The 14,333-nt window shown below is 37.8% G+C and overlaps 1 protein-coding gene across 2 annotated transcripts in view; it reads right to left on the minus strand.

Annotated features, from left to right (window-relative positions):
- Positions 1 to 962: 962 nt before the first annotated feature.
- The window catches only part of ABCB5 (ATP binding cassette subfamily B member 5), a 37,870-nt gene continuing 24,499 nt past the window's right edge, over positions 963 to 14,333 (minus strand). For both annotated transcript variants that reach the window (XM_042816773.1, XM_042816772.1), the window contains exons 19-29: positions 13,484 to 13,588; positions 12,664 to 12,741; positions 11,532 to 11,615; positions 9,432 to 9,635; positions 8,511 to 8,611; positions 7,091 to 7,231; positions 6,542 to 6,698; positions 4,823 to 5,020; positions 3,747 to 3,953; positions 2,619 to 2,765; positions 963 to 2,073 (exon numbers count right to left, since the gene is read on the minus strand). In XM_042816773.1, coding sequence (XP_042672707.1) covers positions 1,882 to 2,073; positions 2,619 to 2,765; positions 3,747 to 3,953; positions 4,823 to 5,020; positions 6,542 to 6,698; positions 7,091 to 7,231; positions 8,511 to 8,611; positions 9,432 to 9,635; positions 11,532 to 11,615; positions 12,664 to 12,741; positions 13,484 to 13,588 — 1,614 coding nt within the window. In that variant the 3' untranslated portion in view covers positions 963 to 1,881. The remainder of the gene's footprint in view (positions 2,074 to 2,618; positions 2,766 to 3,746; positions 3,954 to 4,822; positions 5,021 to 6,541; positions 6,699 to 7,090; positions 7,232 to 8,510; positions 8,612 to 9,431; positions 9,636 to 11,531; positions 11,616 to 12,663; positions 12,742 to 13,483; positions 13,589 to 14,333) is intronic.

Below are 14,333 nucleotides of genomic sequence, written 5' to 3' on the forward strand. Positions count from 1 at the left end.
TTGCTCTTCTTCTTGCCCACTACTGTCTCTTGCCTGGTGGGTAGGGCTTGGTTTTGTCTGGTGGTTTTCTCACATCTGCAGATGACCTTTTAAACAGGGCTATAACATTAGCAATTTTTAATATCCTTGTATTGAGTCAAATTTGTAAAATACATTCATACACTAAAAAACAATTCACTTAGCTTAAGTAAATTAATGCTATTTACTTTAGTCATGTTCTCTATTCTCCCTTTTAATCTTCTAAGAGCAGAGGACACTCAAGGAACCTCAGTTAGGCACAGCTCTTTCACTCAGATCCCATGGCCCAGAGCAGCTCCCTCTGTCATGACAGGAGCACCCATTCGTTTTGGCCCTAGCCAAAAGGCAAGCTCATCTTTCCATGTGGTGCTGCCAAGCATCTCACTTCAAGACCTTACTTTGTTTATCCCTAAAATACATAGATGGTTTTGAGACTGTCCAGCTACTGCAGCATGAGAATGTTCTACTTGAACAGCGGTGAGGAACATGCTGAAAGCGATGCAAGGGAAATAACTTTTCTTTCCATTGTAGGTAATATTTACCCTTAGAAAGGTCAACAAGGGGAAGCACAAGCCCCACTAGTGACACAACTTATTTTTCTAGGCTGACCCCAGTGAAACTGTTATAGCACCTTCCAGGTCAAATACTCAATATTTCCTTACTTCATTTGCCTCCGTTTTACTAAATAATTCCGAGCCGGAGGTAGGAAGCACATTTTGGATTTTTCTGTTATCTGTGTGGATGCAAATGCAGTATTTTCCACAAAGATGTTCCATTAACCAGTCACAGATGTTAGATGATTCAGCTTAATAGCTGCTATTTTTATTTATATAGAGAAAATAATTTCCTGTTTTTTACTTAATTTTACTTGCTATTTTAGTACTATAATGAATAAGTTTCTGTAGTGTTTCAATTTATTACAACTGTAACGAAAACACACATACACATCCAACCCAAAGCAACAATCACTCTTTTCTTCCCCGAGAATGCTGGTAGATTAAGCAATAAGATATTTTTTCCCCTAAATTAAGAATTCACTGCTTAATTCCTGTGCAGAAATAAAACAAAGAAAAAGGGAATGTAACAGTGACTTCATTCTAAACAAGCCATCCTAGCTCTGTCCTACAAGATTTTTGAAGTGACCCAAATGACTGCAATTGAAAAGTACAACAGACACTGATAAACTATATAAAATATACCACTCCATGGAAAGCATTCCACTATTACAATTATCATCTGAAATACAACACTGAATCCTCAAAAAATGGATGAAGGAGAGTAATATCAGAAATATGGCAAGAAGTGGAAAAAACAACCACTCCTCTCTAAATGAAATAGAAATGCTTTTATTTCAAATATTATCTGAGAATCATCAGCTCTTAGATCATAAAGAAAACTTTGCAGCTGCATCTTGGAGGAAAAAAATAAAATCAACAGAAGCAAGCACAAGCAGCCCTCTGCTTATCCATGACAGTTAGCCATTGCCACACTCACGGATGACCCTTGATCTGTGTCAACTCACGTGGGCCAGAGTTTCAGGGGACAAAGATCTGGGTTCTTCCACCTGAACTGGTGGACTGGATGAGACTGCTTTAGGTCTGGCTCTCTCCAGATCACACCATCCCTCCAAATGCCCAGCCCCTGGGCTGCCACTTGTACCTATCACTCATGGGCATACACTGTTTATTCCTCTCTAGGTACATAGGCCAAGGACAACACCAAGTTGAGCAATCAGGCTACACACTACATGGCCACTGTTCCATCAGCAGAGATACAACCAACAATACTTCTTTGTCAGCTTTTCACATCTTCCCAGGAAAAACAAACAAATAAACAAACAAAAATTCTACTAACAGCATTCTACTAACAGTGTGCATTTACAAGGGCATAGTAGTGTCCTTCCTTTGCCAGTAGCTGGCTGTGGGTGCCCTGTTCCACCACCTTGCCATTCTGGATCACCGCAATGATGTCTGCATTCTGTATGGTTGTCAGGCGGTGTGCAATTACAATGCAGGTTCGACCTTGCCGGGCATTATCCAGAGCTTTCTGAACAATCTGCACACAGATGTGAAAATGCCGTTAGCAATTGTACAGCCTCAGATGTAGGAAACACATTTGATATCTTACTTTTATTATCACCTGAATATATGTCCTGTAAACTACGTGTATATATGAGACATCCTTACCTAACAGGGTTTCCCACAGTGAGAGAAGTCACTGACAGTTGGGTTCTTGGACATCAAGGTTGTGTCAGAACACAGATTCAGCATTTACTACCAAATACAACTAACTGAAAAACCCAGAGTGTAATCTGAGCCGCTTTTTTTTTTTTTTTTTTTTTGTGACATTTTTATTGTTCCAAAAGCTTTTTTTAAATGAAAAGGATCTACTGATAACTTATGCACAGCTTCCTAATGTTTTTAAATTCACAGCCTAAAATGGAAATGCTACTGTGATACACCTGCTTATTGTTGTTTTTTCCCCATAGCTGATTAACTGCATCACATTACGCTGATTTTCTTAAATTTTTTCTTTTATTCTAGAGAAAAGCAACTAACCATATATACCTGTAAGTAATTCACGTGATGATCATTACTCACCTTTTCACTTTCTGTGTCAAGTGCAGAAGTAGCTTCGTCTAGAAGCAGAACAGCAGGATTACGAACCAGAGCTCGGGCAATTGCTATCCTTTGTTTTTGACCTCCAGAAAGTTGTGTTCCTTTCTCACCCACCCGAGTATTATATTTCTGAATGTTTGAAGGGGAGGAAAAAAAAATAAGGCTTAAGAATACTCATAGAGAAAAGTGAAGTTTCACTTGTAGCAATAAAAACGTTTAGGTTAGATTCATGAAAGAACAGTACAAATGGTTTTAATAAAGCTAAAGTGTTATAAACACCTCCAGCATGAATGGTTGTATAACAAGCCACCTATCTATACTTGATCTGAAAATTTCCTTCCCCAAAGACTAGAGCAGCTCTTGAATGGTACTGCCAGTGATACAGTATTAAGGTGTCCAGGTGACACTTAACCATCACTGTATGATCATGAGAGTAACAATGTTTCCTGACACATATATCAAGGACTTCATCCTGTGTTACTCATAAATCACTGAAGAATCTCAAACATTATTAGTAGTGACAAAACTATAGTATTTTTCAGCATCAATGACACCATTTTCAGTTATGCAGAGCTACAGCGAAAACAAGCCATCAAAGAATTTTTCGTTGTTAGAACCAAATTCTATGCAGGCATGAAGGTTAAACATCAGGCAATTCACTTTTGATTTACTAACGCACAGTATTTTAAGAAACACTCCCTGTCCATCCAACTAGATACAAAATATTTAGTTTTGTTGAAGTATTGTAGAAAAATTAATCTTAAAGTAATTTGAGAAGTTTCAGCTACAGAAGCAAAAATAATATTAAAAAATGAGGATATGAGAAGATGCTTGTACAGTGTCCTTATTCTTTCCCACTCATACTGCTTTGTCTACCACTACATTCATACATACATTCACACATTCATACACTGACTTACTTGAGCAATCCAGCAGGGATTTTAAACAACACACGTTTTGGTATCTTAAGATATCAGTTATCTTCAAAATACATTCCTCATATAAAGGAAATTATAACTACATGTTTTCATTTTTATTTCTGTATTGCCTCTCTCCACGTCACTCCAAGCGTCTAAAGTGCACTGTGAAAAGCAGACTGCTGTTTCTCACCTCTGGCAGTTTGTCAATGAAGGCATGAATATTTGCTGCTTTAGCTGCTTCTTCAATTTCCTCCTGACTAACAAGCCTATTGTTGTCTCCATACTGAATATTTTCAGCAATGCTGCAGTCAAACAAAATGGGTTCCTGTGACACTAGACCCAGCCTGGACCTCAGCCATTGTAAATGCAAAGACTTGGTATCAAATCCATCTGCTAACTAGAAAGAGAAACAGAAAAAAAAAAAATGATGTGATATTGACTACAGAGCTCATCCACAGATACGTAACGTAAAGAGGAAACAATCTGTATCAGGAAACCTGTTAAATGTGAAATTTTCATCTGAATTCAAGTAAATTTTGCATGTGAAGTGGAACAAAAGCAACACTGTGGATAAATATTTATTTTCATTATTTTTTAATTTCATGTGTTTTTCTTTTGTTTTCTGGCAGATAGAAGCATGGAGCACATAGCAGAGGCTGTTTCTGCAATCCTTCTAGCCCTGCAAAAATCAAGCAGAACTGGGATCCTTGTGGGAAAGCTCATCCTTAAGAAGCTGAATTAACAATACATATTCTCAACTGTGGGCCTTTAACTTAATCTTAAAACCACCAGGAAAGTTTCTTCACATCTTTGATAACACATTAACAGTGAATGCATCAAAAATCCTATTACATCCTTCTTAGGTTTGTACTGTGTGAAGAATGTGTTTTTGTCTCTAATGTGTGAATTTATATTCTCAGATGATCTGCACACAGTCAAGCAGATGACACGAATGCTCTGGCCCAGAGTGATCAGACACTTAGAAGCTTTGAGGAGACAGTGTAGCCTGAAACCATCCCTCTTGGTGATGTATCAGTGCTGTGAGCCAGTGTACTGTGTCAATCCCATGCATTAGCCACTAGTGCTGGGGCAGGTAGCAACAGTTGTCTGGAGACTGTCTACAGCTGCAGCCTCAGTAACCCACAACTCATTTATGAGTCATCTCTCCAGAGCTATAGCCAGGATCATTTAAGACCCCTGAAGCCTTAGAAGATGAAGAATTATGTAGATTCAATGATTATGAATAGCCACATAAGTCTACTTTACCACTTGTCCTTCCACAGGATCATAAAATCTCTCCAAGAGCTGAATGGATGTGCTTTTGCCACAGCCACTGCTTCCTACTAATGCCAGAGTCTGTCCTTTGTTAACCTTCACATTAAGTCCTTGCAAAACTTGAACTTCTGGTCTTGTTGGATATACAAAATTGATGTTTCTGAATTCAATGTTGCCTTCAAAATTACTCTGAAAAGTAACAGAATGTTTGTATGATTATATTATCATTTATCAGCTTTAAATAAACAGTCAAGACTTAAAAGTGTTGAATGAGAAAACTGACACAGAAGTATGGGACAGTGATTTTGAAATAGTTTTTGTTGTTCTTTGCAATCACATATTAGAATCAAGTTTAGTATTGTCATTTATAGGATGATCTCTTGTTGCAAATCACTAGATCCTTTTGGAATAACAGTTCTACGCATTTCTCTCCTGTATTTATATTTACTTCAGCTTTCAAAAGGAGTATCTTTACACAAACAATGTTAGTATTTTTCATTTGCTACACATCTAATTGAGGCACTTTTCCTGGTATGATCTATCACATTTACTCTCCTGATCTCACATTGCAGGTAGCATGACTTGAAAGAATACATCACAAGGTTAAGATCAGATATTAAAGAAGGAGAGGTAAATTCTTCAGTAGGTAATTTACAGGCACGTATGACAAGCGGGTGTTTTGAAAAGCAACAGCGATCATTAATCAGCCATTCTAGACAGGCAGATCTCTAAGACCAAATGAAAGAATGGGGCAGGCATTCAGACCTTGCCTAGTTGCCTGCTTCCTCTCGGTAGGAGCAAGTCCCACATGAAAACTAGCAACATTCTAGGAATGCTAGCACAACAGCTGATTTAAGGGGCTTGCTCAAGACACGTGCACTAGTTTTTGAGTCCAGTCTAGACTATACATATTTCTATCCAAGTTTTATTTTGCCATAGATTTTCTACCAAATTTTTCCAAGTCTATGCCTGAGAGCTCTGTTTCAAAGAGATACACAAAGAACGTAATTGAAAAGTTTGAAAATCCTGTGTAAGATCTTAAAGTTACTGAAAGTGGATTACAGTTTCCTGTGCAGGGGCTACTGTCTAACACCTACAAGTGAGATAATTTTCATTTGTATGTGTAAACGTAATCCTTCCACATCAAGTCTCTGCACAAAGTTTATTTGCCAAGATCAGCTTCCTTAATGACAATGTTTTAATAATGGTTTAAAGACAAGACATTTTAAACCTCTAGAGTAAATCATATTATTCATTAAGTTAGTTTTGACTTCCCAAGAACACATTTTCTTATAAGAGAAACAGTTGTAAGGGGATGGATTTTGGCAAAATTGTTATTTCTCTGACAGGGCTACTCTCCTGTTTATCTGCAAAAACAGTAGTAAACTGTACTTCTGTTTTATTTCTCCCGTAAACCTTTACACAAAGGCAATGAATTGTGAACTGACATTATCAATGTTTTCCTGAAACCATTTAAAATGTAGGGCAGTTGAATGAATAATCATTTCAGATTTATTGAGAGCAAAACCACATTTAAGACGACAGGCAGAATGTCCATTAAAAAAAAAAAAACTAGCCAGGCAGTAACACTATTTTATACAGCGTCTGTCTTTAGTGATGCTCTACAAAACATGAGGCAGTGCAAATACAGTTGTAGACAACAAAGCATTACTAATAATGTCATTCAAGGTTTTTCTGAAAAAAACTCACCAATTTTTCACCTTCTTCACTGTAACTGTCAATTTGAGGCTTTCTATCCAAAAGTTGAAAGATTCTTTGAGCTGAAACTTTAGCTTTGCCATAATCTGGTGCCAGAGAAGCAGACTGACCAACATTCATAGCTGCAAATATGACAGAAGAGAAGACTCTAAAAACAAAAGATAAAGAATCACTTGTTTCTGGTGGAATGTGCTGTTTTATTCACATACAAAATAAACCTTCAAAAATAATGTTCATAGCCTCCTTAGATATGTCATTAATTACTATTTTATAGATCAGTAGTAGAGTCACAGTAAAACCCTCTGCTTGGAAGAACGTGAAACATTAAAGACTCCTCCAGAGATGATGCACTTGTAGTCACAAGTGTGTATTTGGGCAGTGGAGCCTTTCTCCAAAACAACTCTTTTGCCCAAACTGCTCCCAAATGGACCGCGAATTTGGCAGTCTCCACATCCCATTACCTCTGTAAGTAGATTAAATAAGCACACACTGAAATATTATCCCATATATACCCATCTTTACCTTCACAACAATACTCACATAAATACATTTTCAAAGTTACTCAAACAACGAGCAATGAGCCACGCCCCAAATCTGAAAACTGCTGCATTAACGAAGTAGTTTGCAGACTGAGCTATTCCATAGGTAAATCCATACAAAGGAGCCTTTTTTAGAGAATCTCTGTGAAAGGGAAGACATTTTCCATAAATAATTTGTAAAATAGAAACAACAGACATTGGCTGGGAGATGACCAGATTTCTGAGTTAAAGTTTTCAAGCAATACACTCTGACCCTGAAAGCATCTTACACTGTGACATGGAATTGCCCATAGAACATAAAATTGGAGTAATGAGGTCTTCAGTTATGCTATCTTGAATTGATCCCTTTTCTTTCCTATAGCAGGGCAAATCACTGGAGCAGATTTTTAAAAATCGCATTTTAATAAGCTGGATCATCCGTACTGGTTATTGAGAAATAGGCAGGCTTCAGCCCAGCCAAGGGCTGCCTGTAGACGGCAGCAAGGCCTTCCCATCCATGCAGAGACCTCTTATCCCAGTTTGGAACAGGGACATACTGCTGATTTTTTCCACAAGGATACAGACTAAGCCTCTCTCAATTTGTCTTTCTAGAGAGGTTTCATTTGGTGTAGCTAATTCAGTGCACACTGAATCAATCAGGAGGACTCTGCCCTCATGGTCTAGAATGATCACTAAAAAAAAAAAAAAAAAAAAGGAGATCTTTTCAGTCTGAGCAATAAATCAGAGACCTCTGACAGTCCATGCAAGCATATTACTTACATATTGGGCAATGCTAGCTTGCCAGATATTGAATTCTAACACTGTTTTGGATTATGACAGTTTATGCAGTGCATAATTTTCAATTCCATCTTTTATATTTTTACGTCAGAAAGAAAAACAAACCAGATCTTATTTTGTTTAAATAAAATGGAATTAGAGAAATCAGACATCCCTTGTGATTTGAATGTCTTTCAGCAAAGAGACGTCAGTGGCACACAGAGGCTCAAAGGAAATACATGAAGTTCATTTGAGGTTTCAAAGGCACACAAATAAAATAAAACTGGTTTGTGCTATAATGAGCATGGTATGTGAACTGACTGTCCATTTCTTAGTTGATACCAATTAATCCAGTGTACTGAAATTGACTGAATAGATGTCTTACATTCTATACACACACAAGCAAACGATATTTATGTAAAGCACTAGGAAAATGCATTTTATAAAGTATTCAAATAATGAAAGGACAAGTCTTGCATATGTTATTCTCCACACTGCATATAAAAAAGCATATTAAATTGTAACTAGTGAAAAAATTTCATACATATGGAAAAGAATACCCTTCCCAATCTTGTGGATATCAGATGGTTTGCAAGAAGTGTATCTAAAACAAAGTGAAAGGTTTAAAATGTTTAATGAACAGAATTAAAGAAAAAAGATCCCACCTATATGGACCATTCAAACTGTTTATGTACTTCTCATAGAATGCTTCTTCCCTGGTCAGTGAAGCAACAGTTCTTATATTTTCAACTGATTCTGTTGAAACCTAAATTGGGAGATTAAAAAAGAAATAAATACATAAAATAAGAAAGGTAATTTCTTACAACCATCTATGACATATCTCCCAAATATCTGATCTTCTCCAACATTCATTAGTTTACATCAGAAAGTATTTACTTTAGGAAAAGAGCTTGAGGTCTGTTATGAACAGAAGCCTACAGCAATGAAGTTACTCACCCCCAGGTGAGTACAAGACAAGGGGAGACTGAAGACGACAAAGTACTTCAGTTTTGGGCCTTTGGGTCAGGACACAGGAAGTGTCAGCAGCCCTTGCCCTATCTCATAAGTCACAATCCCAGCAGATAAACCCTATGTAATAAAATAAGAATAAACCCCAATCATCTAAACAATGGGCATTTTTTCACAGAGCAATTCTGCCTGGAAAAGCACTATCAGGTAAATGAAGGCAGTACCCTAGACCTCATAAGTACATAAATAGTTTGCATTTTACGATGGAATTAAAAAAAGAAAAATTGTGTTGGTGCTTGACAGCTGAGCTCTGCGACACTTCTAGCTACAGCACAGGCACAAACCATAGCAGTACTGGGGCTGCTGCTGTTACAGCTGCCCCTGCCCAGAAATCTGCTATGGAGGCATTCAAATGCATTCTTATTTACAGATGTTTTATGTTATCTATGTTTTGTTTTCCTCAGGGATATATAAACATTCCCTTCATCCCCCATCCTGCCCTCTCCTCTCTCCACTTCATTTATCTTAGATAATTGAGTCAGCTGTAATATAGCAACAGTGTTGTCCTTAAAAGCGATCTCACACCATAACCCTGTAGTTAAAATCGGAGAACTTACTCTTCCAGCCTCCTCCAAAGCTTTTTGATCTTTTGCTGCATGACCAGACACAGAGCTAACATTTGCAGCATTTGCAGCAATAACGAAAGGAATGCAGGCCAGGATAAGCAAAGTCAGCTGCCAGCCGTACACAAAAGCAATAATGATGGCAGTCAGAAGGGTAAAGACAGTCATAGTCATCAGTCCAAGCCGGCTTCCAGTTGCCTAAGAAAACCCCAGAAACCCCAAGATATCCATCATTAGATTTTCTTAGTTATATCACCACTTGAAATTACTATTTACTCAAGGCCAGCAGTTCAGCTGGAAAATTAATTCATGAGTGGTAACACCCACTGACATTGTGCATCTACTTATGTAACAGTTCCTCAACATTCCTCTTATCTGCCAGCATTCAGGCACCTTCAAGCGAGGTTAAAGATGTCTGAAGAGTTGCTCATGCCAGCTGTCTAATGGAATACACACACTGTCATACGCATGCACGTGAGACCTCTTTCACTAATCCAGGCTCAGGAGACTGCAGCGCTGTTGCAGGAAAGCAGGCTGGAGGTTGAGCTTTAGGTTAGCAGAGTTTTGTTCCATTGATAGCCATCCATTAAGCTATCCCACCAGCAGCAGTGGAAACCACTCATCCTCAGGTCCTTGTAGAGCTGCATCTACTCTTTTTCTGGGAACCCAAACCCAATTTGGCCACGCTGAAAAAATGCTTCATCTCAGCAGGTGATGAGTGAAAAAAAATACTAACTCATACTGAAGAATTCCTATCTTCTCCCAGCCTGTATAACCTTCTCATCTAGGGACTTCAAAAAGAGACATGATTTGCATCCAGCATCAGGATGGCTTCTGGCAGGCAGAAGAAAAAGGTTTGAAAACGGCCCTGTAGATACAGCTCGTCTTCCACAATTTGGCTTGATGGAAAAAATAAAAATCCAAACAAAAATCCCTGGGCAGGAAACAACATTCTTTTCCTTTGCCAAAGACTTTCCTGCCCTAAAAAGACTTTTCTTGTTCAACACAATTTAAAATAGTAATAATTAAACCAATGCCAAGGTGAATTGCTGCCATATGTTCCAAGGGCTGCACATAAAGATGGATTTGAAAATTCAGCCAGCACAGCATGAGGCACGCACTTACTGACACACTGAGTGCTCCAGAGAACACACTAGCCTTGGAGAAAAATTCATGCCCTGGCTTTTATAGTCAGATGACCCTGTGTACCTATTTTTTCTACTTCTGCCCTGCATGGTGATGTAGTTCCAATTTTCTTCAGTGGCATTGAACTTCAAATAACACAACAAGTTTGTCAAAGGCTGTTAATAATATTAGCCCTTAAGGAAGGAGGACAGAAAACAAACAAAAATCAACTGACAATGAAAAATGCAAGGATTAAAGAGTTTTTGATTTACAGGTTTGAAAGAAACAAAATCATCTTAAAAATAGCAAATGTCTCTCTTGCAAGTCCTGCAAGACAAGGAATGCTGATGAAATGAGCAGTAGGTGCTGGAACTGTGAAGGATTTGCCACATTCTCCTGCCCATGTCCAGAGTCCTCCTGTTCAAAATTAGTACCTTGAGTCATCTCCTCTCTTGGATATTTACTTCTTTAGTGTTCTTTATTAATGCTATGCCATTTCTTCCCATTTGGCCTCCTTGTGTGTGAAGCATGTTTGGTAAGGGACAGGAAGAATTGTCTTCATTAAGGACAGTAAGGGTCTGCAGCATCTACAGCTGTAGGCTTCAAGGCACCCAAATAATACACAGTATGTAATGCTAAAACCTGGTGTCCACCAATTCTGGTCCTCAGCACACACACAGATTTCACTTTGCATGGTGAAATGGTCTACAGCTGTATGTTTAAAGGTATGCAAAGAGACAATGAAAAATCATGAATATCTGCTGCATTTTCAAGAGATTTCAAATTATCAGTCAGAAATCACTCCTATGGTGTCAACAACAAGATTTTTAATGTATCTGTCACCCTATGGGGGTAGATTTATTACTCTGTATTCTGAAATAATCTCAGTGTCTCTTGCCAATGGCAATTAATATTGGTAAATAAAAAAATACTAACAAAAAATATACAAACATGAAAGAATCAACGCACCCCTTTGACTTGGGAAGCATCTGTAGCAAGTCGAGTTAAGAGAATTCCAACAGCATTTTTCTGATCATCATACCATCCAATCTCCTACAAAACAATTACAAATTTTTGTTTTAAAAAGCCACATGTTCTTATTGTGTTTCAGATAATCAGGATAACTGGTAAAATGACTAAATGTTTCCAGATAATGTAGCATAAAGGAAAATGGAAGTACAAATCAGTGATGGATAACTACCATTATTAACCTTCCAAGTAATAGAAAAAACTTAAGAGTGTGAAAAATTAGATATTTCAGCAGAATAACAATAAAGGTAATGCAAAGTTCCTCCAAATGTCAGGCAAGTTTTATTATAATCTCTTTTTACCCAGTCATCCTTTGACTGAAGATGTTAATATTCCCTTTTTATAGGTTGCAAATTTGCATATTTGTAGATTTGGGTTTTACTTCCTCTTTGTTTTTCCAACGGCAATGGGTGATATTTTTAATCACTTGAATTTTCCCTCACCTATTCCCTTTCGGATGATTCTGTGAACAACCAGGCTCTTGCTGGATGCCCCCAGCAGGTACACGGCGCATTAAGTTGTGCATTTGCAAAACTACTATGCAAGCAACATGAAGTTGCATGAATTGATTAACAGGAAGGGTTTAATACAAGTAACTTCACTCTTCTCAATTAATTCTTGATGCAATAGGTAAAATTTAACTTCTTCATTAAAAATTAACCAGACTGCCTATTTGCTATGGATTACAATATATATTTAAACCTACAGATTTAAGTCCACATGTTATATACTTGCATCATAATTTTCAAGCAAATGGAGATTAAATTTTTGCTCATCCTTTCGGGAATCTAGCTAAGCTCAAACAGCTGCAAACCATGTGTACACTAGCATGTGAGAAATGTGCATATTTGCAGTGACAGCACTTCAAAATTGGACTATTTGTAGCAGCAGAGCTGAGTAGCTGAGTGGAATAGAAGACTCAGAAAAGTTATATTTTTTCTAAGCTAGTAGCAGAAGAGACTATTTTTTTTTCTCTTCAGACTGCACAATTGTAAGCAAACAAGTACAAGTATCTTGCAAGCCCTGCAAAAGCCATCTGGCTCTCATGACACCCTTGCTGTGTAATTCATACCTGCTGAAGTAATGCTTTGAAGGACAAAGAACGCAGTCTCATTGTTAGTATTTCTCCAGACTTTCCAAACATGAATCCCTGCAGGGAAAAAACAGTCCCAGTTTCTCATCTGATGCTTTTATATCAAAAAGTCTCCTACAACCCTCTGCGCATGTGTAAGTCTTGGGAAGAGTGCCATTCACATTCCTGGAACCTGAAGCACTGTTTTTCCTCAGAAAGGGAGCAACATGACAAAGAAGGCAGGATCTTTATTGTAATGACTTCTTCATATTTCTCAGCAGCATTACAAGATAAATCAGCTTATCTAATTGTTGGCCTCTGTTCCAACCACTGCCAGAGGCATCCACTTGCAGCAGTTGTACCAATGCACTTTATGGTATAGACATCAATATGCAGTATTTCCTGCAAGCTATGAAAGAGTAGAAAGAGGACAGCAAATTATGCATTTCTTATTTGGTATGAAAAATGCTTTCTGCAAGGTTAAGAGCCTATTTTGTATTTATTTTGCAAGAGTCTGCAAATTGTCAATTAGAAATGTCAGACTTTGACTTTTGTGGCCTGGCCCAAAACATTTTCAGTCATTCTGAATCCACACTGCCTTCAGTAGAGCTGTGTTTATTTAAACCAACAGAAAACATAGCCATATATTTAAGTAAGTACATCAATACAAATCATGCATCTCAGGAACAGCCCTTGCATTTATGCATGTTTTCATAAGCTCTGCTTGATGTTTTGCTTCTCGAAGTGCACTGATATGAGTTATACCTGCATTCTACTGGAGAGCTGAGAACTTCTAACATTTCAGCATGGTGACACTTACTTGGATTATGTATGTTGCTAAGGTAATCACTCCAAGTAAAAGAAACATTAGAGAAAGTACCACAGTGTTTTTATTCCTTCTTTCTGTATCTTTTTCTTGAAAAGCCTGTGCAGGAGAAAAAAAAAAAAAAAAAAACAACCCAAATGAATACATATACAGTGGCTGCCGGCTACATAAACCAACCTTCATCTCAAGAAACTTGACCGCTTTAATTTCTCATAACATATATTCTGGATCCTGAAATGAGACTGCACTCAATTTTCTGTCGAAGGCCAGAAGACATTTCAGCTTTCTGTTTAGCTTACATCTCATATTAAGTCATTCCACTAGCTCCAGATATTCCTCCTTTTCTCTGTCAGCCAAGTGCAGTCACACTGCACCCCACCTCTAGAGGATCACTTCCAATGAAAAATAATAGGTGATTCATCTGTTGGAGCATCACCCATCAAGCTGCCTAGAAATCCTATCATTTTCCATCAGGTTCTCCTTCCAGTCTTCTCCAAGATGGTCACTGTACCTGCACTGGTAAGTTTCAAAGTTTGAAAATGCACAGGAAATGCACAGGAGACTCCTGTCCCCTCATAATAAGAGGCAGCAATTTGTTTACAAAGTCCATTATCAGTGCCTTTCAAAATTAGCTGAGCTAACTTCTAAGAATTTAAGTAAAAACCAAAAAGAATATCAAAAGCTCTAGGGGCAAGCTTAAGCAAAGGGTGCATACACCACTGAAACAAACCTAACATATTTACAAGAACAGCTTGAGGCCTAAAAGACAGACATGTGCTTTATACAAAACGTAAGGGGAATGGAAAATAGACAAAACATTCCAATTAGAAAGAAGTTCTGATCC

Source organism: Centrocercus urophasianus, unplaced genomic scaffold, assembly GCF_019232065.1.
Source record: "Centrocercus urophasianus isolate 14NV4802_14NV808 unplaced genomic scaffold, USGS_Curo_1.0 seq_16, whole genome shotgun sequence".
In the NCBI taxonomy this organism is placed as follows: domain Eukaryota; kingdom Metazoa; phylum Chordata; class Aves; order Galliformes; family Phasianidae; genus Centrocercus; species Centrocercus urophasianus.